This window comes from Pyrgilauda ruficollis, unplaced genomic scaffold (genome assembly GCF_017590135.1).
Source record: "Pyrgilauda ruficollis isolate IOZ18807 unplaced genomic scaffold, ASM1759013v1 scaffold6, whole genome shotgun sequence".
In the NCBI taxonomy this organism is placed as follows: domain Eukaryota; kingdom Metazoa; phylum Chordata; class Aves; order Passeriformes; family Passeridae; genus Pyrgilauda; species Pyrgilauda ruficollis.
The window spans coordinates 2,553,087-2,579,635 of NW_024527710.1; the positions used below are offsets into that span (position 1 = coordinate 2,553,087).

The following is a 26,549-nucleotide window of genomic DNA, read 5'->3' on the forward strand; positions in this document are numbered from 1 at the left end:
TGGCATTGATCTACTTGGAGATTTGCCAAGAATCTTTGCCTAAGTTTGTCAATCTGTAGGGACGGTACTGTATTTATATCAGGTGAAGAAATCTCTGAGCAATCCAAATCTGAATAGTTGAAGAGTTATAAATTCCCCAAGTGCATCGTAGCCATGTGTCAAAGGTGTCAATAGCACCAAGAAAAAAGTATTGCAGACATGCTAATACTTTCTGTTGTTGATCTTTGCTACTGCGGTTCTCAGCATGCCAGACAAATGCAAATAGTGAAGCACTCTATTGCTCCAGCCCCAGAAACCTGTTCCTTCTTTGTGTGACCTTTGACTGCAGCTCCTCCTCCTCTGGAGTCTGCTATATACTGTGGAACCAGCGAACCAGCTTTGAGTGGGGTTAAATCTCTACCTCTTGCCTGTGTTAAATCATGCAGGATATCTTCCTTCAGAGACAAATAGTTTAATTTTTCTTCTTTGTCTAGGCCTTCCCTCTTGTTTCCTATTTATCTTAGTATGTCTGAAATGTATTGTTGATTCAGTAAAGTGGGAATATCAGTTAAAATGCTAATGCGTTTAGCTTCCTGATTCCTATATATTGGAGTCTTCCAAGCTTCTTATGGATTCTTCCTACTGATACATGGTTTTGCCAGTTTGTTTGATCTTGGCAGGCAGTAGCAGACAGCTTTGCGTTTTCTTTGTGTTACACATAGAGTTTCCTATAGTTCTGTACCTGTATTTCAAATGATCATGGGACAGGACAATAACTTCTGAACTTGTTTTAGAGGTTTGTATGTTACAGCAGAAACACAGAGGGAGGGTATCCCTTGTGGTGCTGTTTGCTTATTGACCATGGGGAGAGTTGAAGTACACACATACAGTGGTAATCAGCATTAAGTGAACATGGTAATTGTTTAGTGAACATAATTCTTCCACCTCTGACAAGCTGTTTCCATGCTGAAGTGCTGTGGTGAGATGACTGTGTCCTCTACTCTGCCCTAATTTCAGTGGTCACAGAACAATGTTCAACTTGTTAAATTTAAGAAATGTTGAGGAAAAGTGACCTAAGGTATGCAAATAAATCATATAATATTGTTTTAAAACCGCTCTCAAGCTTAACAGCATGCAAAATCCACAGAAGTCTAAAGCAGGATCATGTCAGTGGTCTTGCAACACTCAGAGGCCCTCTCTGGGCACTTGAGCTCAGCTGCTCACTCAGGTGACTGGTTTCCTGCAATCTCCTGGAGGAATGAATCAGCCTCCACCTCTCAAAAGGAGAAAACCAGCCCTTAAAACTGAAAAGGGAAAAAAAAAAAAACGGTTGGATAGAGTTTAGTAGCCTGTCTGAAAATCTTCTTTCACCAGGAATGGAACTGTTGCTTACAAGAACTGAAAACAAACAGTACTGCCTCAATATTTGTAGCCATTGATACAAACAAGTACTTTGGTACACAGATTTTGGTAATGCCTGTCAGTGTTTGCTCAGACACATACTGTATTTGTGACACCTCTGGAGATGGAAATGGGGACATGCAAGACTTCAGGACTCTTTCTGACTGGTACTTCAGTCCTACTTCTCTGTGAACAGCAAAGCCTTTGCTGTGTAAAAACAGACTACCTCCCCCAGCATAATCTGTGGTAAATGTGAAGGCAGTTTGCCTTTAGCACCTGTTTGGTTTTTACAGCTGTTCTTTTTCTGAAGATCATACTGCTCCAAGTTTATATTCAAACTGAAGTGTGTGACAGCTGGTACTGAGAAAGCGGAAATAAAAATACAGCACATTGTGGTGATCATAAGCATATCAGACCTCAGATTTGCTTACTTTGACCTGTGTGTAACACATGCATTCACATGTTTTCAGCTGTGGTTATTTCACCAGAGGTAATGCAGCTTTTGAATAAACAGGAAGCTACAAGAATGTGAGGAGATGGTAGAACATATCCAGTATCCTTTTTCCTCTGGCTTCCCTGTCTTTGTTAATGTGACATTATGAAAAGTTCATGTGACTCATCTGTTTCTTGTCATTGGAGGACAGAACTATAAAAAGATATGGAAGCACTCTGTAGTTGGATTTATGACTAGGAAGAAAATTAACCTGCCATGGAAAAATTCTGATGTTTATTTAGGAGAGGATGAAATAGAAACAAGCTGAGATTTACATGTGATTCCATCTCCTGGTGTTTGAGTCTTTGCATAATGTCAGAGTTTCAAATCCAGTATTTCTTTGGAACTTCATACAGGTACATACTGCTATTATAACAAAAAAAAAAAAATGCCTTTTGCTCTTCATTAAATCAGTTACAATAACTTTGGAACCTTAGTGACTCATAAAGTCTTAGTGTCTTGTGAAGTGTTCTCATAACTATGGCAAATTGCATGGTGCTTTAAACATCATGTCCAGTGTAGATGGACTACCCCCATTTAGATTACTGCAAGTGTGAATATTTCAAAGACTAACAAAAATTACAGTGTGTGTGACCGTCTTTCAAGCTTCAGTGGGAATGATACAGATGTGCCCCTCATTCTGCTTTGGATGTTCAATGCTTTTCCTTTTAGATAGATTGAAGGAAAAACTAGATGTAACATGTTACCTGAATCGTGCTATGGAGAATCATGCTTGGCAGTACAGGTTTGTCAGGCTTGAGCTATTTTGGACTGAGGTTGAGGGAGAATGGCAGTGAGAAGAGTGGGACATGACACATTTGATTTCTCTGGTTACATGTTGGACATGACATGCCTCTTTGGACTCTACTACTTGTACATGCCTACTTGAGTGCTTCATGAAAAATGTCTTTTAAATGGCACCTCACTTGACCTGGAAGAATTGAGACTTGCCAAAGCATCTTGCTTGGAACCTGTTTAGGCTCCCATTTCACTAAGTGACTAGGTCACTTCCCATTCTGGCACAGCATCCTATTTGTAGTTACTTCTCCACTCAGTGCCTTTAAATAGTTGGTGGCCCCAGAGGACACGGTTCTCCTGATCCCATGCTGAATTCAAGTTTGTACTCTTCTTCTGCTCTTAATTACACACTTTGACTTAATCACTAGAATGAATACTGATTCCTGCTAAAGCTGAAAATTGCACTTGTCTTGTAGAAGTTTCTTATTTAAGCATAAGCTTTTTTTTTTTTGTAGTAGTAGTAGTAGTTCTGAATTAAAAAGAAATACCTCAAACAAAAAGTAAAAAACTGAAGTAATTCAGTTTTATTGGTGTATCTGTGATGTTCATTCAGAGCAAAATTTATTATGGAAGGAGTAGGAAACAGTTCCTTGAAATTGTCTTGTTGGCATCCAGCTTAAGTTGAGGAGGCTGCCAAAGTACACTTTGGTGGTAGTAAGTACAGGCTGGTGAAATTATATGGCACTAAGAACTAAAAGTAGAACAGTGGGGCTTGGATAGCCTGTTGACCTTCTCTAGAATACAAGAATATTCTTCTGCTCTCCATACTATTGCTCTTTTTACTTATGTTCCTCTCCCCATTTATTTTACATGCTTTTGAAGAGGAGAGGTAATAACAAGAGGTATTACAAGTCTTTGTTTACAGAGAGGGAGTGGTCTTTTGGTCTTTGTTGGGTTTTTGTTTGCTTGGGTGGTTGTTTTGTTTTTTGACATAGTTCTGAAAGGTTTTTGAAAGCATTGTTGTGAGTTTAAAGATAAAATTGGTTGCACAGGTACTCAGTTCTAAGAAGTCGGCTGGTTGCTTACTTCTTAATAAGTCAGCTAGTAAAGCGTGGATTGAGGATGTATTCTTGTCTAAAAAACATACGTGGTGATGCTATCATATATATCTATCATGTATGAGAAAACTGACCTGCAAAGAGCAAATTCTGTGAGCTTGTCCAGGCTCTGCAGACAGCTTGCAAGGCAGCTTTGCTGCAGTCAGTCCTGCACGTGTGTGTGGGCAGCAGGCTTGAGGCAGCCAGTGAACTTGTGCTGCCTCCAGCATGGCTGTGTCCCATGGGCTGTGTGCCTGCGAGCTCACTGGGAGCTATCCATCACCTTCTAAAGGCCCTGCTTAACCCTTTGGTCTCCACAGCTGTCAGCCTTTCCTTCATCATTTGAGAAGCACTGCTCAAATGTCCTCAGGCCGTGCTTCGACTTCTGAGATTCTCACTTCCAAAACCTTCATGGCTTTTTTGGGTTCCCCAGCCTGACCTGTGCTTGATTCGAAAAAGTTTTGATGGCATGACCCAAGAGCTGAAACTGCAGCATACTGCAGCATTTTAATGAGATTGCCAAACCCACCTCAGTTTGAGGACAGCTTTGGAAATAAAGATCCACTGCAAGCTAGGCTTGCATTTCTGGTACTGGATTTGGATTTTAAAGTACCACTGTCATATGATTTTTTGAAGTTCATTATGTGTCATCTGAAATCTTGCTTAAAAGAGTTGTCTAGTTGTATTCTTGCTTTGAAATCTGTAGAACTATAGATAGATAGCTGTCATTTCCAGACATGGCAAGATTACTATAGTTCATTGTTGTCAGTAGCTATTGTGTGCAGTCAGGATGTCCTGGGGAAAGAGAGTGCGTGGTTTAAAGTTGACGTTAAGTACATCAGCATTCCAGTGGTGGTAAGCTAGAAAAAAGTTGGTGGTATTCTACTGAATTACTGAGAGATTACACTAACCTGTTTTGGGAGAAGTGAAAAGAAGGAAATCTGAAAAATTTGAGATTTGTTATTCCTTTTGTGATGGATCCTGAAAAGAGAGGATTTCTCTGGCATACAAAGTGTAAAGCTTAACAAAACTCTTCCTGGAACAGGAAGGCAGAGTGAAACAGACGGCGTTTCTTTAGGGAAAGGCTCTCTATATTAATGTCTTGTTGGCTAAGTGAAAGAGTGCTCTCTCTGAAGATACTGTGGCTAATGGATTTACAAATGTTTCCATGGTAAGTGCTTTGAATACATAGACAATTTTTGCTAATTCCTTCTAATTTTGAAACAGTTTACATTTCATGCTGGCTCTTAAATGATTTTTCCAGTCATTAGGGACTGGTAATCAATAGAACTCCTTGTGACTGTTGTTGCTTAATGATTTGGAATGCAAAGTTTAGACTTATGCACAGCATTATTTCTGGAAAACTGAGGTTTTCAACTAACCTGAATTTAAAAAAGAAAAGAAATCCACTGCTACTTACAAAGTTATTTAAAAAAAAACAAACTGGTGGAGCTTTATCAAATCTCATTTTAAACGAAGATGCCAGAGGCTTTTTTTTTTTGTAATTACAAAGCGTAGCCGAACGAAGAGGTAAGAGAAGCTGTAATTTAGTAGTGAACTCTGTCAACAGAGACTGGTAATGTTATTATAATATGTGAGAATTGCTTTTTGCTGTAGGCTTATTACAACATTATTTTGTGTTTGCAAGTAATTGTAAAAATAGCCCATAAGAAGAATATGTATTTTCTGTAATGGCTTTATATAGAAATAGTTGTTATAAAATATTGATCAATTCTGTTGACATAATAGGTAAATGTGTAAATAGGAATGGATTTAACTGCGTTACTTTACTGGTAAAAAACTTTTCCTTTCACAAAGGAAGTCTAATGGGGGAGCAGATTACTGTACTTTCTTTGTTTGTTACCCATTAGTATTTAGGCACCTGGCAGGAAGTTTGAGTACTTTTAAAGATTAAAGCCTGTTAATTTGCTGAGAAAAATTGTGTAGAGTGGGTAACATTTTAACATTATCTTATTTTTGCTACTTCTACAAGTAATTGTATTTTATTTGTACTTGAAATGTAAGGACGACAAGTTAACCTTGTTAGATTTTGCAAAAAGTGATGTGGGTTGAGTACCTGTTCGTGTGTCCTTGCAGTACCTCTAAAATAGGTGTGAGCATGAGTGACTTACACATCTAGATAATTAAGAATATTGCATTGCTTAAAAAGAAAACTTTAAAAAATGATAAACTGAAAGAAAGAAAACTTAAAAATACTAACGTGAAGTTGTAATTTCTCACAATGTAACGCTGGGAAAAACTTCCCTCCAGAGGATACAGCTTCAGCTCAAAGGAATGTGTGCAGCTTTTCTACAAAAAATCTCCCAGTCACCATTGATTAAGGAGTTAAGTTGAAACCAGACAAAAATGGTTGTGCTTTTTGTCTTGTCCTTTCACCCTCCATCTTCTTATTTAGTAGTTGTTAATAGAAACTCTGGATGAATCATTCTTCTTGTCTCATTATTCCAGCTTGTCATAGGAGTGTGCTAAAGGCTGTGTTGAGTAGTTAAGTGCTTGATCACCACTTTAAACCATCTAATTTGTCCAGCAACACTCTTCTTCCTATTTGGGACCACCAATAGTTACGTTGAGTTTCTTCCCCACTTTTAACAGGAAAAGCTGAGGGGCTTTTACCAGACTGCGGAGCTAATAACTGAACGGTTTTGCGGTGGAATCACTTTGTGATAACTTTCTGCTTGCCTGTGCTCAAGCCAGAAATGCTGTATTCTGGATTGCATTCAGTTGAGGGGGCACCCCACAAACTGCTGCTCGTGTTTGGAATTCTGAAATTTCTACTCAGAAAAGAAACATCTGTTCAATATCTGGCTGCATTTGTGAGCGGCTCTGTGGTGGTGCTGCTGCTGTGTGATTTGATTCTGGCTGGTAAATGACTGGTTTTGTTCATGCATTACCAACATTTCCACACAAAGCTGCTCCTTAAGTGGGAAGATACAGGAAGTGCAAGAGTAATCTGATTTCATTGTGAGAAGCATCTGGATTGTGTTAATTTTTTCCTTTAGTGTTTACTTTCTTACTAATCTTCTTTAAAACCATGTTTTTTCAATTATTAAGAAAAGCATAATGTTGCATGTTCTGTAGGAGACTGTGTATAAGATTTGTCTCTAGGCCTGGTAAACTTGCTTAATTGACCCTACCTCTCACCCTTCGGTTTTGTTTTCTTTTCTTTTTTTTTTTTTTTTCTTTTGTAAGCGGTGAACTTCAAAGAAGTTAATGAAGAAAATAAGAGAGAACTCTTCAGTGAAATATTTTCTTCCATTGAAACATTGGCATTCACCTTTGGAAACGTGTAAGTTGGAATCCAGAAGGATTTTTTAAAGAACTCAGTGGAGCTGAATCAAATTAAGACACAACAATAACAAAAGCTTAAGTTTTCTTTTGGACAGCTATTTTCTGATAAAGTAGTTTAAATTAGCTACATTTATAACAATTTTACTGTTTTGGGGTTTTGTCAGTTTGTTTTTTTCCTTGATAAGGAAATCTAGGATGGTATAGAAATTGCAGAGACTATGTCTACTAAAAATGGTTTACAGAACTTTTGAAGGACTTAGTAACACTATTTGAATTTCTGAATTCAGTGATACAGAATTGCTTGGTGAGGTAAAGTAATGAAGTAACACAATTCTTTGTTTTTCTGGCAGTGTTTCAGACTTCCTTATGGGAGATGTAGACAATGGCTCGTCATTGGGACTTCCTGTATCTCGGAGAAGTCGGGTAGGCTAAACACGTTCTCTTGGAGTGTAAAATGGTATCTGTTAAAGGAGACTTCAGTTCCACTCAAACTGCATCATTGAGCTGGGACACTAGGAGTCATCTGTGTTTTAAAACAAGTTTTCAACCCAGGAAAAATATGTATTCAAGGTTTCAAATACTTGAATTTAGTCTCAATTCTAAATGATAGTGATGACTTGACAGGCTACCTGCTGTCATTGTTTTTGAGATTTTTAAATTGGTTAAGTGAAAATAAGTGGGGAAAAGTAACATAGTTGAATGACAGCTCGCTGAAGTAGTTAGACAATTACTCATTAAACCTGGAAACCAAAGGGTTAAGGACTTTGTTTTGGCTTTTAAAGACTTGTATTTATGACAAAATTACCTTTTCTTCTTTTGGAGCCCACTTTGTGCTGTGACTGTTTCAGCAACAATTCACTAAAAGAACTTTCAACTTACAGGTAGTCAAAGAAAAACACTAACATTTTAAACTTTGCTTTAAACACTGTGAAGGTATGATTGAAAAATGCTCAGTACCAAATTCTGTTTTGAATTTTTGTGTATTGAGAAGCAGACTTTCAGGTAAATGAAATAAATTTAAGAGTTACTTGCAAGGAAAATACAATTGATAATTAATGTGTATTACAAACTAAGTTGCAGCAAGGTTAAAAATGTTAGATTGTGTATTTTTTTAGAGACTTTGTTGAAATATACTTAAGACTTAGCATTTTTTCACAGAGGCTTGTGTGCAGCAAGCCATGCAGCTACGGCTGAACAGTTGTATCAAATTTTCACTATGTTTGATAATCCATCTTTCTCCCAACTGTGTTATCACACAAATTCTACTTCTGTAGCTGCTATAAAACTTGCCTTCAGAAATAATATGGAGGAAAAGTAGGCTACTCAGAAAACTGGTTCCAGCAAACTTCAATTTAGGTCACTGATAAAAAATATGAAATAAAATAGCACAGAACCCAGCATCTCATGTAAATTAAATGACCTTATTTGACGAAGTACTGGTTTATCTAAATGGTTCACCAGCAGAAGGAAGGTGCTGAATTTGCCAACATTTTAATCTTGAAATAGTTTTGCATTGCCAAAATATATGCTTGTGAAAAGAGATGGTCTTATATATTGTATTGTGAAGTGAATGATTGATTGTCTAAAAGATCACTCTTCTGAACATGGGGGTGAGGGGGAAGACCAAGGGGAAATTTGAATATAGTGAAATGAAGAAGGAGTTCCATTCTAGATGCTTCAGATCAGCTTATGTTTAAAACCTTGCTTTTGTAGTATCTCATGCTTTTCCTAATGTGAAGGTGAACAATTATACATTTTGGAGCAGGTGGGGTAACATACTTCAGTTTCTTAGAAATCTGTCTGAAGTACATTTTCATTTAGGCAAATAAATACACATTTAAGAGGTGAATCATTTTACTTTGATTTACAATTCAGGGAGAAATTCGGAGGCCAACTAGGAGGTGAGTGTTCAGAGGAGTTAAATGCAAAATATTTAATAGCCGTTTAACTTTTTCTGTAGTTCTGTGTGTTAAGTGATCATAGCAGCTAGCTGTATTTTAAACAGAGCATAACATTTCAGTAGAATTTAACATGTAAATACTCTGAGGGTTGATTAAGGAGAAATATTTTAATTGCCTCTTTAGTTAGGGACCTCCCTAATTAAGCTGATGAGGATGGCTCGGAGGAGGGGGGTGGGCAGAGCTGATTTTGCTTCTCTTGACTGCAGAGGAATCTGCATTCTTTAGGCATTCCACTTGGAAGCTTAAGTTAAATGATATGTATACCCCCTCTTAGCAAATGTAATTGTTCTCATTTTAGCTCTTGTAGTTCAACCAGATGTACAAGGTGGAAGCAAAGATATTTTTTAATTAAAAAAAAAAGCACTTTAAAATATACAGGAAAAGACCAGACAGACATGTCTGACCTTTCATTACTCAACAAGCTATTTGAATGATATTTGATGCTGTGCATATCTGAGAGCATAATAAAGAAGGAGGATAAAATTTTCAAAGTGTGTGAAGAGATTTGCCTGTGTTAGGGCGAGAGTCAGATAATGAGGGGAAAAAGAGGTAGAAGAGACAGGTTGAAGCTGGAAACTAAAGTCAGGGTTTTAATTTTGCTGGGACTACTGGGATGAGTCATTGGGTTGCTTGAGGGTGGAAAGCTGTATGGATCACGTTCTGATCAGTTGTGGGACATAGATAAAAGCATTTGTTCATGCTTGCTTATAAAATTTGGTATTACATATTTGCAGTGGGTGAATGTGAAAGAATGAGTGACCTTTGATTAGCTGCATTAACTATGTGCCTGATTTACTGGATAGCAGTGAACAGTTTTCAGGACTGCAATGATTTAGGTCTTATAGAAATGGGAAAAAAATTTTAGGACCAGAACTTAAAAGTGCATAAAGTTAATATAAAGTATGGAGGTTTTCTAATTATTTTTTTTCTCCCCTGGCAACTTTTAAATAATCTTGAGGACAGTAATACTTTATATAAAATCTGAACTAAATCTAGGAATGTTCAGGCTTTCTCTGCAACCAAATATTGATCCATTGCTAAATTCAGATTTTAGGGGTTTTTTACCAATTTAAAAAATTGGGGACAGCTTTGCATAGATTGCCCACCTGGTCTGGAAAAACCCTTCCATTTTGTTGAAACTCTCTTCTATTAGACAGCCGCCGAAATAGTAACAAAGCAGGTCTTTAGGCTGTAGTTTGATTCTGTTTGATGTCATTGATGATTAATACCTTGCATGTTTTGGTCTTTGGAAAAGCTGCTTCTGCTGTGAAGTAAACAATGATTCCTGAGAGATTTTTGTGTGATTTATGATCAGTTTTTATTTACATTAAAAAACACCAACAAACCAAAACTACTTGTATCATTGATAACTGTGCTCTGTTTTAGTGAATGTCTGAAAATAAGCCAGTGCCAAAGTCTAAATGGAAATAAGCTGTTCTTGCAAAGCTTAAGGACACTTTGCAGCTATTTCTTAGCCTTTGTTTTCTGTCTGCTTTGTGCTTCCAGGTTTTCAAAAGTAGTTTATCCATTTAAAATTATGGTAGGGTTTGATGTCTGTTTTCGTTTGGCTTTTAAGGGGGTAGTTGTTACAAAGTAAACTTATTATTCATTTAAGTCTGTTGAGCAGTCAGGTCTACAGTACAGCCTTACAAATAATTCAACTTGCACAATTCAAGGGGTAGCAAAATGCAGTGAGGACAAATACAGGGATGACGTGATGTGCTACATTCCTTTTATTATTGGATTAGATTCTGTCAGGTTGTACTGATTCTCAGGGCTTCATTAGCAAGTGTTTCTAGTCAGCTGTTGTGCCTACAGAGCACCACCTGCAAGTAATTTACAAAAAACTTTATTCCCTTGAGGAAGAAATACAGGATTATAATGGCTTGTAGAATGGTGTCTGTTTTATGTGTCTGGCATTAAGTCTGTGTGAAAAGGTTTTTAAAATATAGGTAGGGAATTAAGAAAAGCTGGAACTCACTTAATTGTTTAACAAATCTGGTTGATGTTTAACTCTTTCATCACAGACTTTCAAGATTGTTGATGTAAAGGTATATAATGATTTCTTGATATTTATTCTTTTTCATTTTACAACAGTGGGGGTTTAAAAAATGTTGTGCCTTAAATGGGAGGGAGTGATGGTGCAGTTTGCTTTATATGCTGTATCTGCAAAAAAATAGAGGCAGCTAATGCCATTTATGTTGTTTACTTTCAGTTCCAGTGAGGGATTTTCTTTGCTAACTTTGTTTTATTTCTTGTATACCAGTCTTTTGAGAATCTTTCTGTGGAGTCTGGGGGTTCACTGCATGAAAGGGATGATATTCAAGGTAGGTCATTCATTTAACATTGATAGACACCGTTTTGTAATCTGTGGGGTTTTTTCCTCTAAAAATGTTCTCAGTTAGTTGCTTGGTCACTTTTTTACACCTATGCTGCCTTTACAACTTCACTGTGAAAAAAAAAAAGTTATTGCCAAGGTTTCATTCTTTTCTAAATAACCAACCCAGGTTGCTTTTTTTTTTTTTTTTTGTTAGTGGGGGAGAACTGAAGCACCTTCTGTGTGTTGTCATAGATTGGTGTTTTGTTGGGTCACTTTCTTGAAGAAAGTTATGCTTACCATATGACTACTCCAGATAAAATACTATGACCTTTTAATTTGTTCTAAAACCTGTGTCAGTCCTGTTTAGAGTCAACTAGTATTAAAGACCAACTCAAGATCAGAGCTGCTTAAGCATTCACAGTTGGCTAATACTGGCTTTGCTCTCAGTGTGTGGTCATGTCTAAAAATCACTTCTTTGTGTTGGATGCTTTATTTGCAGGACATCTTCGAGCAGAGGAGGTTGATAGCATGCTCCTAAGAAATGACAGTGGAATTGAGTCAGCTCTGTCCTATGCTAAAGCATGGTCAAAATATACCAAGGATGTAGTCGCATGGGTAGAAAAAAAGCTTAGCTTGGGTGAGTGGCTCTTTCTGGCATTTAATCAGCTTTGTCATGATGAAATTAAACCTGTTGTCAGGCCTCTGTGCTGCAGACTGTCAGTAATGTGATTTCTAAATTAATAGCTGTTCCGCTGAAGTGGACAGAGCTATCATGCATTTCCTACAATTAAAGGTCTGTAACAAAGTGAAGGTGGTCCCCTCTGTAGTCTGTTTGTTAAAGGAAGACTGTAAAAAGCATTTAGCATGTGTTATAACTGTTGTTGTGTTATAATGTAAACAGTAACTGTGAAATTTTTTTAACAGAAGTGGAGTGTGCTAAAAACTTAGCAAAAATGGCTGAAACTGCTAAAGCTGTTGTTGGACACCAGGTGAGTGTATACTTTAGGGACTTTATCTTAGTCTTAAGTCTTCATTGGATGGCTGGCCCAGGAGTAAAACTCTGATGTTGAGGAAGGGATTTTAAGCTGATGCAGAATTGATTTATATGATAAAGCAGTGGTTAAAAAGATCTTCATTGAACAAATGGAAAGATGTAACAGAAATTTGTATATATAATACTATTTTTGTTGAATATGCAGATCCACAATATTCTTTGTTCTGACTAATATTTTGTATGCTTTGTGATTGGGACTTGTAGACTTTTTTCCTAGTAAAATGAATCACAGATGAGAAATTAGTAATTATCTACATTCATACCGGACTTTCATACTATTTTAGTAAATAATTTACTAAATTTAATTGAAAATCTAGTTCAGTTACACAGACATTTAGAATGTCATTACACCTCTGTCTTACCTAGAACATGTTTTGTGTAATTTTAGGATTATATGCCATTCCAGTCAATATTCATTAATGCTTTTCAAAATGATATTGAGAACAGTCAACTTTGGCAACAAACAGCTGCTGCTCTCCAGTCTAACAAATTTGTGCAGGTATGTTTTAAAAAAAAAAGACAAAAGTATATATAATTTTATAGAATATTCAAAAGAACAAACTTCAGCCTATATGCCTTTAATGTACTCCGTTAATATTTCTTATCTAGCCACTTCTTGGAAGGAAAAATGAGTTGGATAGACAAAGGAAAGATATCAAGGACCTTTGGCAGCGAGAACAGAAAAAAATGGTTGGTAATTCTTTCATATCTAACTATTCAGTCTAGAATTCTTCAAAAAGATGAAGCTTTCAAACTAGCCTGTTCTGCAGTTACATTCACACATAGTCTCTGGGGCTTGGTGAAAGCAGATGTAACTGTCAATTTTGTGGCAATCTGGCATTTGTAAGAGGTTATCTTTCAATGTCAGCGTACTTGGTACTGCAGCATACAGACCTGTGCATAAGTCTCTTTAAACATCGCATTAAATAACTGAAAAATTAATGTTGTTTATTCTTTTCCTTTGGCTGCATTCTGCAGCAAGAGCTGGAAGCTGCTCTCAGAAAAGCCAAGTTGCTATATATGCAGCGTCAAGATGAGTATGAAAAGGCAAAATCCTGTACTGCTCGTGCTGAGGAGGAACAGCTTAGCTCAAGTGGAAGCTTTGTGAAAGATTTCAGTAAGCAACTGGAGAAAAAACGAAGGCTAGAGGAGGAAGCTCTTCAAAAGGTAAAGAGGTTTGTTCCTTGCTTTTAAAGTTGAGTCTGTACTGGTGTTATTCATGCTTTCCCAAGGAGGCATTTGAGTAAGTTGAGTTCACATTTTTAATTTTAATCATGCTATGCTCCTTTGGGTTTTTATCTTTAAAGGGAATCTGAAATGCAAGCATACTGAGTGAAGTTTTTTCTTGCTTCTAGTATCAAGGCCTGTAATCCATCAACTCTTTATACTTGTGTTTTCTTTAGGCCGAAGAAGCCAGTGAACACTATAAAGCAAGCATGGCAGAGGTTGAAGAAAAAAGAAATTATTTGGAAAGCTTTAAAAGCGATGTTTTAACACAGCTTCGGGAGCTTATTTACCAATGTGATCTTACTCTTAAAGCTGTAAGCATGGTCTTTAAAATGCATTTTGCACAGATATTTATGTATTGTTAGAACTAGGGGAAGGCCCCATAAGCCCCATTTTAAATAGAAAGCTTTCAAAGAACAGATGTCATGCCAACAGAAAAAGAAGGAAAACTTCTAATCTATTTGTGTTCTCTTTCTGGTAGGAGTTTTAAAAAAAATGTGTGAAGGGGTCTTGAATGTTTCTGGGTGTTTCATAAGCTGTTGCCTTGCAAGCACCCTGACTACACAATCCTTATAAAATATTTCTTCAAAATTTTCATGGCAGTATTGTTGCTTAAGAGTACAGCTTTCTTTGCTTTGATTAGTGCATTAGCAATGACGTTTGGATCAAGCCCAGCATGGATATTAACACACTTCAGCCTTGCTGGCAGTCTCAGTTACTGCAGGATCCATTGTCACTAGCAGAATGTACTAATTTATTGGTGTAATAGGGAAGTCATGGTGAAAACTGCATATGACATGCAGTTTTAAAAAAAAGCTTGAAGAATGTAAGAACTCATTATGCCAAGAGATGTTTGGGGGGTTTTTTTGGGTTTTTTTTGTTTATTTAGATGAGACAATGAAAATTTAATGCTGGCACAGTGAGGAAAATAAAACATCAAACTTAACCCTGCTCCACAAGCAGCCCTAAAACCAGCCCATAAGAACAGTACAAAGTATAGACAGACTTGTCAGTTGAAGTATATTTAAATTGCAGACTACTTTGCAACCCAAAAGCTGATGAAGCAGGCAGTGTCCCCCTTTTCTGGTCTCTGGCATGTGATAAATTCTTTCTCAGAAGTGTTAGGTAATTTAATGAAGAAAGTGTTCACTTAATCTGTCTGCTGGGACAGAGTTTTGTCCATTTCATGTCTCAAGACAATACAGAGCTCACCTGGGTTTGGAATTCCAACTACTTCATTATTGTAGTGATGACTAATATTCACTTCAGAACATGAAAAAAGCCTTTCTGATACCAAAAGCCCTTGTTGTTTATCTTGATCAACCCAAAGTGAGAAGCAATTGGAATTGCCTTTGCTAGTGGGAAGATTCAATACCCCAGAGAGGAGTGAAATACTCCTGTCTCTATTACAGATGAAGCTTGTGCAAGTCTCCTGAAAGTTGACTGTAAAAAGTAGCATGTTATTATTTTCTAGAAGTTTTCTAGTCTTATTGTTCCAACAATCTTCTGCCTGGGTATTAATTTGCGTTGAGCAAAGTGTAAGTGAAATATTTAGTAAATGATCTACAAATAATGAAAATATTTCTCCCAACAGGCAACAGTTAACCTGTTCCAGCTGCAGCATGCTCAGGTTGTATCTCTGCCAGTTAACTGCCAGTCCCTCTGTGAGAGTGCCAAACTCTATGACCCTGGTCAGCAGTATTCAGAGTTTGTGAAAAATTTGCCAAAGGATGATGTTCCTGTTGAATCAGGTTGTTTTGAAACCCAGAATTCCCAGGTTGATGGGTGAGTGCCAAAGTACTGGTGGCAACTGCTTGGTTTAAAATGCAACACTTAGGCATATGTGTTTAACAATAAAACAGTATTTTTGGAGGAACTAAAGGAATGCTGGTGTTTTACCATGCTTTACTGTTCTCTTAGTCTCATCTTCTAGATGGTAGATTATATATAATTTTGACATTAAAATCTGCCTTTGAATTCTAAGGCAGAATGTTATTTCATGCAATAATATTTGCTAAAGCATTAACAATTGTTGTGCAAGACTTTTACTATTTTAATGTAGATACTGGTTCATATGAAAAATGTAAATTTTGGACTTAGTAGGGTTGTGTGGCAGTAGTACTTGAAAATCAGGAATTTAGAAAGTCTGAAGAGGTAGTTTTCCTCTTCTACAAGCCTTGCTGCTACATACAGTAGCTTCTTTCATACTGTTTACATTTGGCAACTTTTTGGCAGGAAGTGTGTCTCGATTTCTATCTCATGCTATGTGCCTAAAAAAAGCTCAGAGTCCATTTGTAGGGACATGTTATAACTTAATTATTTTTTTTCCAACCTGTATGAAATAGTAGTTTTTATTATTAAACTATGAAAGATCCAACTAATGTGGAAGTAAAGACTTCAAGATAAAGACAACTCCTTGTGTCAGCATGCCAAATGCTTTTCCACCTTTAATTTGTTATAAAATGGTCATCTTGGCACTAAAGCACCAGAATATCCATTTCAATCTGTGTGTTTCACAGTTCTACAGGAAAGCCTCGTCATCGTTTTTCAAAAGGAAACTAAATACAAAAAACCGAATGCTTGAGTCAGACTTCTACCAACAAAAGGCAGGAAATTCAAAGTTAAAGCTGAGATTCTTAATTCTTGTCTGTAAATTTCCTGCCTTTTAAGACTGATTTAGGCTATACTCATAAACTGACTTTGGGGGATTTAACTATGTAGCTCCCTGAGAAACTGATGAGCATGAAATTTCCAACACTTTGTGTGCTCTCCCAGCTATTTACTGCTTGACATTTTTAAGAGCATGTTTTTTCTTCTCCTCTCTACCCACCTTTTATTTTCTTTGTCACAGCCTTGTGATTCTTCATGTACTTGATCATTTTTATTGCTTGAGTCTGCATTAATTTAAGGGACTGTTCCTTGAACAAATGCAAATTTGAATGTTTTTCAGTCTCTGTTTCCCTTAAGCTTGATAGGGTAGAACTGATTAAGGAACAGCTTCCTGACTGCTAAACTTGGCCAGCAGGCTATTTTGTCCCCAGAGTGCTTCAGCATTTTATGTTAATTACTGTTAACATAATTCTGTTCTTACAGTGAGAGTGGATTTTCAAAATGGACTGACACTTTGGCAGCTTTAGCACATTTTCTGTGCATTTAAAAATCACAATATGTCAACACCTGTGTGTTTAGAGGTGGATGGTCCTGATGGCTGGTCAGAATCTTTGAGGGGAAAGCATAGTCATAGAATACAATGGCTTCTGATTATTCTTACCTTCAGATGAACAGATAAGCTGTTTTTTCAAAGTCTGCAAGATAATGTTTATAATACATGAAGACGTGGAAAAGCTGATGCCCTCTGGGTGGAGAGAAAACAGGGGGAAATCTCACATACTTAATTGAAAATAAATGGCCACTCTTAATATTTTAATTTTTTAGTTTTGGAATTGAATTTAATTATGAGAATGACATTTCAAAAATGTATGTTCATGAATAGTTATTAAATGTAGCATTTTTTGTGCCCAGGGATTAAAAAAATGCATTACTTTTCATGAATTTCTGTCTTATTCATTCTTCAGATTACTTTTTTTTTTTCTTTCTGAAGGGTTTTTAATAAACAATCAACAAACAGCGTCCATACATCCCATGGTAACCTATCTCAGTGTTCAGGAGATTTTCCTGCTCAGACATTAGATGATGTGGGAAGCCCAGTTTATCATCGTTCACAAAAGGTTAGAGAGAAGAGATCTTCCAGCAACACAGATATTCCAGGTAGTTCCTCTGTATTTCTTTTGGAGCTCAGTCTCTAAATAAATACATTAAAAAAAAAAAAAAAAAAAAAAACAACCCTTAAAAAAAAAGCTTGGTGTCTCAATCAGAAATGTAACTCTGAAGGACTAAAAATGTATTATAAAATTCAAAGCCTATAAGACATTATGTACTAGAGCATTATAAGGACAAATGAAAAACTGCCTGATCCTAGATCCTTTGACAAGAAAGGTGAGGTACAATTCAAACAGCAAGTACTGTCAAACTCAGTGGACTAAACTCTTTCAACTGAAACTCTAGCAACTGAAAATCCATTGGTTTTGTAAATTCCAGTGGATTTTGGAATTTTTGTTGATTGCAGGTCCTCTGCAAAAGCTCAGTTGTCAAGTTTCTGAGATGAATTTTCTTAGCTCCTGAAGCTTTTACAGGAATATATGCCCTGGGGTTTTTTCACTATATTGCATGTTCATGTAACTCATGCAGATTTTCCTATTTTCAATATACTCACAGTTAGTTTTCTGTTTAAAAAAAGTAAATTTTGTCTTTGACATTTGGAATTAGCACACTTTCTTTTCTAAAGCAGTGAGAGGGCCACCACCGTTCAGATCATGGTCAGTTGGCAACCAGAGTGGAGGAATGTGCAGTGACTCTGAAAGTGCAGGGGGAAGCAGTGAGTCCCGATCCATGGATTCTCCATCTGCCAGCCCAGGTACAGCTGCCCTCACTGTTACACTAACCTCAAGTCTTTTCCCTGCACTGTTTCACATTAGTGAAGACATCATTGTCAAATAAACAACTGTTGAGCACAGCATGTAATGAAAAATGAACAGTTGGGTGGGACTGATACTTACAACTTCCTGAAAATTTTTCTCCTCTGCTAGGGGATTTTAAAAGACGACTTCCCCGAACGCCTTCCACTGGGACTATGTCATCTGCGGATGATCTTGATGAAAGAGAGCCACCATCTCCTTCAGACTGTGGTAATGTTGTTTCTGTACCTGAAGTCCCCAGAAGATGCTTTTTGTTGCAGTGTGTGGCTTTTCTTTCTAATATTCTTAAGAAGAGTACTTTAACAAGGTGTGATTGCCAGCAGCGTTGTTTTTCAATACAATATGCATCCACTTCAGGTTGAGAGATGAAGAATAATGTTCAAGTCTTTTTTCAAGTAGTGCAGAATTGCCTTTATATGTTTAGGTTACTGTGTGGACAGCCATAGAACATTTCTAGTGTTGTCACCCTCTTGAGGTAAAGCAAATTACCCACTAAAAATTCCCTCCAGACATTTGCATTTAAATTTAGCTCCATACTGAGTTATGTAAGATCACTTCTAACCTTGGACATGAAATGCACAAATACATAGAGTTGATAAGTGGCAAATTGAAAGAAAAGTGGAACCAAACGTTTAGGGTAGTAACTGAGATTTTCACCTTTTCAGCTAAGACAAATGAGTTCAGTAATGTCTGTCCCAGATTTGACCAGGCCATTTCTAATTTTCAGATGGATTTTGACTGTATAATGACAATGTTGCCACAGGCATTGAGACCTGAATAACTGGATTATCAGAAATAGTTCTATTGTATGTCTACAGCACTTAGAAACTAATTCTGAAATATTTGTGGCACTTGCTCAGTAAAGCCCTTAGGAAATTCTTTACTTAGCCCTTATTTCCTAAACGTATACTTTGCCTTCTAGGAATGAACGTGTGGTAAACAGCATTAACTCAGATCTAGACTTAAAGCATGGCAATGTGTTACTGAATGCAAGCTTTCACTTAGAGTGGTATTGTTTAATCAATGTTTGAGCATTTAAGAAGCTTTCTAGGCAATTAACTGAATGTGATAATTTTAAGTTATCTGTAAAACAAAGGGGTTTGGTTCACAGAGTTGTTGATGGCATTTTAAGTTATTGCCTGAAAAAATTTGGACACAAAAAGGACTAGTTGATATTCTTTTTAGTTTTAGAATCCTCTAGAAAATATTTGATGTTGTTACAGGAAACTCAGAATCAGTGATTCTTTTTAAAATTCATTTTTATGAGGCTGCTGCCATTAGTGTGTGTTAATTCTTCCTTGCTGCAAAATACTCCTTTTTTTTAAGCATTTCAGAAACACTAAAAGCCAAAACAAGCCATCTTTCATCCTCCAGTACAGGATTTCAAAATGTATAAAATTAAACTTCCATGAATTGTTGCCTGAGATGCAGGGCAGTTGGAATTAAATGTCCTAATATTTTCACATTGCCACAATAGCAGGAGAAATGTGAATACTTAATAAGGCAAAGATGATTGTTTGATTCTGCTTTTACACCAGATTGTTTGGTAGTTAATGTCTCTGTTATGTGAACTGCAATTTAGTGTTGTCTCCTTGTGATTTAAATGTTTTTGATTACTTTGATAGTTGCTATTACTTGTGTTCTACAGCACAATTCTAAAAAATCAGAGTAACTAACACCCCAATAGTAGATATTAAAATTACTATAACAGGGAAATTCTCTTCAGGTTTAAATGATCTCACATCTGAAACTGCAAATTCTCCAGGACCTTTTAGAAATGCTAATATGTCCAAAGCAGCACAAACACACAAACTACGGAAGCTGAGAGCTCCATCTAAATGCAGAGAATGTGACGGCTTAGTAGTATTTCATGGAGCTGAATGTGAGGAGGTGAGTTGAAAATCAGTTTTAATTGCTGCTTGGGATTTTATGTAAAGTTGGGAGTTTTGTCTCTGTATAAAAACTGGAGTTTGTTACTCGTATAACCACCATGAACTTAAAGCAGAGGCACACCACACTAACAAATGTTTTGTTTTGCTCCCATATGGAGTAAGAAACAGCAGAAATATTTCTTATGGTGTGAGATTATATCAAGCCATGTGCATTTTTTGTTTCTTCCCCTGTAGTGTTCACTTGCATGCCATAAGAAATGTTTAGAGACTTTAGCTATTCAATGTGGGCACAAAAAACTTCACGGAAGGCTTCACTTATTTGGAGTGGAATTTGCCCAAGCTGCTAAAAATATTCCTGATGGCATTCCTTTCATCATCAAAAAGTGTACATCAGAAATTGAAAGCAGAGCACTGAATGTCAAGGTATGCTCAAGTTTGTTCATGCTTAAGTTTGACACTATCTTAAAAAAAAATTCTCTTAAGATTTTAATGCTGTCAGTATCATCTGTGTTTTACAAGTTGCATTCAAATTGAAATAGAGTTGTGCTCGTCTTTTAATTTTAGGGCATCTATCGTGTGAATGGAGCCAAGTCAAGAGTTGAAAAGCTTTGTCAAGCTTTTGAAAATGGAAAGGATTTGGTTGAGCTCTCAGAACTCTATGCACATGATATCAGCAATGTTCTCAAGCTGTATCTCCGCCAGGTATGGAATTGAGAGGTCAGATGGAAAACCAAAGTGCTTCAGTATATTTCTTCAGTACAGTACAAAACAACCCCTTTTCAGCAGTCCTACAGCAGCAGATTAAACAAGTGCCTTGTATAACTGCAGTGGCTTCTTTATTTGCACATGGAGCCTGTGACAAGGGCTGGGAAAAGTGCTGGCATTACAATATATATTCCACATGGATATTATGGCTTTTTTTAATACCATATGCATAACAAGCTTTTGTTTGTTTACTCGTAGTAGAGTTTAATTTCTAAAATCTTTCTGATTAGAGAATTTACCTGTCTTATGTGGAGTTTAAAAGATTCCCATGTTCTTGCCTCTTCATGCAGACAGATGCTGTTAATATCTGCTAACAAAAATGTCATTAAACACTCATAATGGTCATGATGTGTTCATTATGGAGGGATTATCAATCTTTTTCTTCTAAAATAGAGTTTTAAAGCTTCATGATGAGATTTTCGAAAACAGTTTCAATATATATGTGAAAAAATGAAGCTACAGTGTAGCCCAGTCAAATTGAGTCACTCTGAAAACTTGTTAACCCTGAAAGGAATAATCTTTAGCTAGATGGTTCTGTCCTCTTCCTCATGCTGGCTGTCAGATGAGCATTCCAATCTTATGTTCATCACCATTAAGTGATTTTGAAATCAAGTTTGTTTTTTTTTTTTTTTCTCCTTGAAATCTTTGTTCTTCAATAAATTGTGATAAATGCTCAGTCCTGGAGCTTTTGTAGGAAAGGGTTAGCAAATGATTTCTGGAAAAAGGTGTGGATTTGGAAAAAGCAAAATTGGGGATTGAGCTAATGAACAAGGATTAAACAATGTCATCATCTGAGAAAAGATGCTAGACCAGAAAAAGTTCAAGAAAAACAGGAAGGAAACAGTTAAAATTCAGATTTAAGTATGTTTCTGAAATGTTCCTATTTCTTCAGCTTCCAGAGCCCTTGATTTTGTTTCGGCTTTACAATGAGTTCATTGGACTTGCAAAAGAAAGTCAGAACACTAATGAGGAGTTGGATGCTAAACAAGCTAGCCCCAAAGCAAAGACAAGACAGTCACTCTGTATTGAACTGAATAGGATCATCATTAAAATTAAAGATCTTCTGAAACAACTGCCTGTACCAAACTATAACACTCTTCAGTACCTTATTGGACACCTTCACAGGTAAGAAAATACTTTAAATGCAAACTGATGTTGAAAACTTAACTGCTACATGCTGCATGCTAGGAATGTCTTGTACCATTTTGATGACTCTTGAGAAGGAAGTCACATATGCCTTTCTGTGACTTTCTGAAGACACTGTTCTCTGATGGAGTTTTTTTCATATAATGAATTCCCAAGTGAGAGAAGAATATGAAAGGGGAAATAAAGCAGAGAAAGCATTGGCCTCCATTATTTTTGATTCTCTGCTAGCATTGGGGTCAGTAGTAATTAGTGTCACATGCACGGATCTAAATATTATTTAAATTGCGATGTAACAAAGATAGGGCAGTGATTTGGTGGCTATTAAAAGAAAATTGAAACTTGTATCGTATCTCTTAATAACCATCCTTCAGTCACGTTTCAGTTCCTTGTCCTCCAAATGGTGGTTTGTATGATGATGTACTAAACCGATGATTGCCTATAAAAACGGGTAGTACTGGGCTGTAGCTGTGTTATTACTTAGAATAAGAGACATTCTTTTCCCCAGCCCCAGAAATGCCAAGTAGCCACAAATAACTTTAACAAATAGGACATAAAAACACCCTATGTGGGAAGTTCAAGCCACTGTTAAATGTGGTCTGTACTGAAGATTCTGCCTGCCTACCAAACCCATTCTGTTTTTTATTGTCTCTTACCCTCTGTAGACATAAGATTTTAATATCAAAAGTATTTCTGAAGTAATAAAACCCTCTAACACTTGCGGATTTCTTTTGGTTTGTTTTTTTTCCCCTCTTTGTGCAGAGTTACAGAACAATGTGATGAAAATAAAATGTCAGCCAGCAACCTTGGCATAATATTTGGCCCAACTCTGATCAGACCACGTCAAACCGATGCTACAGTTTCTTTGTCATCACTTGTGGACTACCCTTATCAGGCCCGGGTAGTGGAGCTGCTCATAACATACTATGAAAAGATATTTGATGTCTCATTGAAACCACTTCTGAGCGCTTCTCATGCTGAAGAAACAGCTGGTACGGTCAGAGTTGCTTTATCAGCCGATGAGAGGGAGCCACAGCAGCAGAGGAAATCGTTTGTTGCTGTAAAGGAAGTGAGTGACTCTTTTGCTGCCACAAGGTTACCTGTGCCACATTCACTACTGTGTTAAATTCTGGAGCATTCCAGAGCATATTACTAATAAGTCTTTGTGGGTTTTTTTGATAAGGAGTGCCTTTTTTGTTGAGCTCTCATTTACTTCTGTTCTGACTTTTGTTAGCAGGGTATTCAAATAGTTCCATGTGAAAGAGCTTCAGAAACAGCTGCACTCTTTTTGGAATCAAAGAATAGCAAGAATACAAAAGAAGAAGCAGATATATCTGTAACTGGTTAGTATGCTGTTAAATCTGGGTGTGGGTAAATAAGGAGCCCTGGGTGCTTTAGATTATAGTGCATGTAGCTCTGCAATATAGACAGAAGCAAGTGATAAAACCAGTTCATCACTGTTTGATACACTGTTTGTTTGCAATAAGAACAGAAAATGAAATCTAAAGGCTTTTAAGAAATCTGTGTTTATGGAATCAGAGCTTAAAGTATTTGATAAGAGAGTATAACAGTGGTTTGGTTTCTCCCTTGTTTTAAAGAAAGCAAGCAAAAAACCTGTCCTAATTATGCTGTGACTGCTGATTTCTGAAATCCACTACAATGCTGTAAGCTACTACCCAGCAATTTATGTATTTTGACCACTGTTCCCCTAAAATACATATCATTGCCACTTACTAGAACTACACCAGAAGGCTTTGGAAAGAGTAATTGTCTGACAGAATCATCAGAGCATTCTGGATATCGGTGTTTTTGCTTTAAAAACCCCAGGTTTGCTAACCTAATTTTAACTCTGAATTTTCTTCTCTGTTTATCTGCCTATGCTACTACAGGGGTTTGGTTTAATGTAGGTATGATTTCACATAGTTCATTTAGGAGTAACTATACATATTCCCTTTTAATTGTACTGATTTTCATCTGATGTTACCACTTCAGTCATGTCCCGTACACCAACAGTGCGACATCCTGAAACATACTAAAACTGAAAATATTCAGGGTTGGCAAAGCACCAGCCAAAAAGTGAAGCATCTCTTTTTCTCTTTGGTTACAGTTGTACAGTATGTGTTTTACTGCTAGTGAAATGCTTACATTTAGTTAGAGTAGGCTGTTGCTAGTATTTATACAAGCTATCCCTAAAAACTGTTATCCCATTAAAATGCTAACTAGCAATGTGTCATTGAAGTCTTGCTGATTTCTCTTGGTGAAAAGATCCAGTCACATCTGTTTGTGTTTCTAGGTGATGTTGTGAGTCCAGCTTCAGAGAAGGACAATGATCCATTCATTTCTCTAGGTGAAGACCCCTGTCAAATGAACTTAGTTGCTGTAAAACCCAACCGTCAGATTGCCAAAGTTCCGTTGCGGGCTCCAAGGACAAAGCCAGTGTCTCGCCCTGTCAGCCTGCCTGTAGACCGACTACTTCCTCCATGTGTTTTAAATGAAAGAAATTCACGAAATGCAGGGGCAATAAGTTCAGAGAAGCTGGGCAGAAGCCCTACTATTGAAGAAGTCTCAGAGGTGAAGGCACTCCCTGCTGTTGATACCTGCTGCAGACTGCCTTGTTATGACACCCAGATGCTGCGAAAAACTTGGGACAAGCAGTACAAACAGTATGATATCACAGCAAGGACAGCAATGATCGTGACTAATGTGCCCCAGGAGATCCGAGCACTCGAGAGTGGAACTGCAGGTGCTTTATCATCATCAAGCAGCCTTGGTAACAATTCAGCTAAAGCCATTCTTCCTAATAAGCCATATTCTGTTGTCGAGTCAGGAAGGACAGCAGCAGAAGAGAATGGTCCTGATGTGAATCCTCTTGCTGCCTTTAGGGCACCAAGAACATTGCAACCACCCCCAGGGACATTTTATAAACCACCCTCTAACAAATTAAAAGAAAATGGAGATGGTTCTTCTGCTAAAGCTTGTGCACCCACCAGTGCTGGCTCTGTGCTCCCCCAGGATAATACTGTGAAACTGGCTAGGAGCTCTGCACTTCCATCAGGTGATGCTGAACAAAACACAAATGAACAGAAATCTAGCTCAGAGGATATTCACTCCACAGATCTGAAGCCTGCTTACCATAGACTGAGACCAAAAAGGATCCAAGAACTGGAACACAGGGAAGCTCATTTTGTATAGGGTGCAAATTCCTCTTGGACTACATGCAATTTCTTGGTGTTGCCCAGTGGAGGCTTCCCTTTGCCCCTTTATCCTTTGCCTTCCCTTGAGAATCCCACTTTTGTGCCATATTGGAGTTATTTTTATATATATGCAGCATTTTAAAAATGGGGGGAGGCCTGGGGAACTGTGAATTAAATAAGTCAAACTTTTTGTAGTTCAGTAGCTTTCAATAAATATGTAATACATTCCCAGTCTAGGCACATGGGTTCATTGAATAAGACATTGAGCTTCATTTCATTGTGTGGAATGGAGTGCTTATTCATAGAGAAACAGCTATTTTTCTTAACAGATGTTACAATAAAAATTGAAGGTTTAATGTTCACTGTCTAAGCATAAACCAAAGCTTGTGCTTTGCTCTGTAAAAGCATTTGTTCATTTTTCTAATCTGTGCAATTAAAGCTTTGCTCTTGAACAGGCTTACATACTGGCCAGCATGGCAATAGTTATGTATCATATGTGTATATTTTAGGCAGACATGGTTATCTGTTGCCAGTTTTCTATGTTGTCACTTTATTTTTTTTTTTTTGTACAGCAAGGATGCACTTACTGAGCTTTACTATTCAGAAGCAGCAATCAATTCACATCTGGTCTCTTGTATAGCTTAGTGAGTGGGGCAAATGTGCACAGCCTGTTTAACTTGGGTGCCCTTCTGGACACACTCAGTTGCCCTGGTGTTGTCTTTCCCAGGTGAATGACAAGGCAGTGATTTGCTTGCTATAGATCAGTTTTGCCACTTAACCTGGTGTAACTGAAATGAAGAGCTTAGTTTCCAAGTTTCCGTGAAACAGATCAAAATAGCCAAAAATCAGCATTAGTAGGTGCATCTAATGGTTTTCACTTTGTATTAAATGGTTTTTATGTGTACACTGTGTTATATTTGCTTTAAAATATATTAACGTGTTAACATTTCAGTGACTCTATGGCTTCTATATCTGGATTTCTTCTAACTTATTAAAATACAGATGTTTGGCCTTTGCAGTAGTGTAGTACTCTCCTGCATCTGTCTTCTGGGACTAGGGGGTGGCATGCTTTTCTTTATGGGATTACAATTAGCATGACCCTTTCTTGCATACTATAGAGTACAGTTGTTTTAGCATGGCACTTTCTACTGATAAGCACCAAGATGACTCTCAAAGGATGGCAAAGACGAAGAATCACTTTTCTGTTTTTGCAACAGGAAATACATTGGACTTTAATACACCATTACCTTTGCCCCTCTTCCCAAAATACCACAGATAAAATCCCACACTCTGTTTTGTGGGCATAATCTGATTTTTGTTCCCAGGACTCTCAGTGCTGGACTTTGATTCCTTGTCACATTTCCACAGAAGCAGGACTTCCATTCTTGGCAAAGGCCATCCTATCACTGGATGGTTCTGGCCATGCTTGAGGTAATTTCTT

General features: G+C 37.2%; 1 protein-coding gene across 7 annotated transcripts in view; it reads left to right on the forward strand.

Annotated features, from left to right (window-relative positions):
• Nucleotides 1-26,129, forward strand: part of ARHGAP29 (Rho GTPase activating protein 29) — a 50,390-nt gene extending 24,261 nt beyond the window's left edge. The window contains exons 1-21 of one of the 7 annotated variants that reach the window (XM_041483256.1): nucleotides 4,578-4,879; nucleotides 6,919-7,015; nucleotides 7,368-7,440; nucleotides 11,245-11,305; nucleotides 11,798-11,935; nucleotides 12,223-12,287; nucleotides 12,741-12,851; nucleotides 12,962-13,042; nucleotides 13,331-13,519; nucleotides 13,756-13,893; nucleotides 15,174-15,364; nucleotides 17,181-17,347; nucleotides 17,925-18,053; nucleotides 18,226-18,324; nucleotides 19,841-20,004; nucleotides 20,241-20,429; nucleotides 20,571-20,708; nucleotides 21,664-21,896; nucleotides 22,677-22,983; nucleotides 23,149-23,257; nucleotides 24,208-26,129. In XM_041483256.1, coding sequence (XP_041339190.1) covers nucleotides 7,384-7,440; nucleotides 11,245-11,305; nucleotides 11,798-11,935; nucleotides 12,223-12,287; nucleotides 12,741-12,851; nucleotides 12,962-13,042; nucleotides 13,331-13,519; nucleotides 13,756-13,893; nucleotides 15,174-15,364; nucleotides 17,181-17,347; nucleotides 17,925-18,053; nucleotides 18,226-18,324; nucleotides 19,841-20,004; nucleotides 20,241-20,429; nucleotides 20,571-20,708; nucleotides 21,664-21,896; nucleotides 22,677-22,983; nucleotides 23,149-23,257; nucleotides 24,208-25,106 — 3,465 coding nt within the window. In that variant the 5' untranslated portion in view covers nucleotides 4,578-4,879; nucleotides 6,919-7,015; nucleotides 7,368-7,383 and the 3' untranslated portion in view covers nucleotides 25,107-26,129. Of the gene's footprint in view, nucleotides 1-4,577; nucleotides 4,880-6,918; nucleotides 7,016-7,367; nucleotides 7,441-11,244; nucleotides 11,306-11,797; nucleotides 11,936-12,222; nucleotides 12,288-12,740; nucleotides 12,852-12,961; nucleotides 13,043-13,330; nucleotides 13,520-13,755; nucleotides 13,894-15,173; nucleotides 15,365-17,180; nucleotides 17,348-17,924; nucleotides 18,054-18,225; nucleotides 18,325-19,840; nucleotides 20,005-20,240; nucleotides 20,430-20,570; nucleotides 20,709-21,663; nucleotides 21,897-22,676; nucleotides 22,984-23,148; nucleotides 23,258-24,207 lie in introns of those variants that run through there. The other 6 variants (XM_041483250.1, XM_041483251.1, XM_041483255.1 and 3 more) reach the window with 6 other exon arrangements.
• The last annotated feature ends 420 nt before the right edge of the window (nucleotides 26,130-26,549 follow it).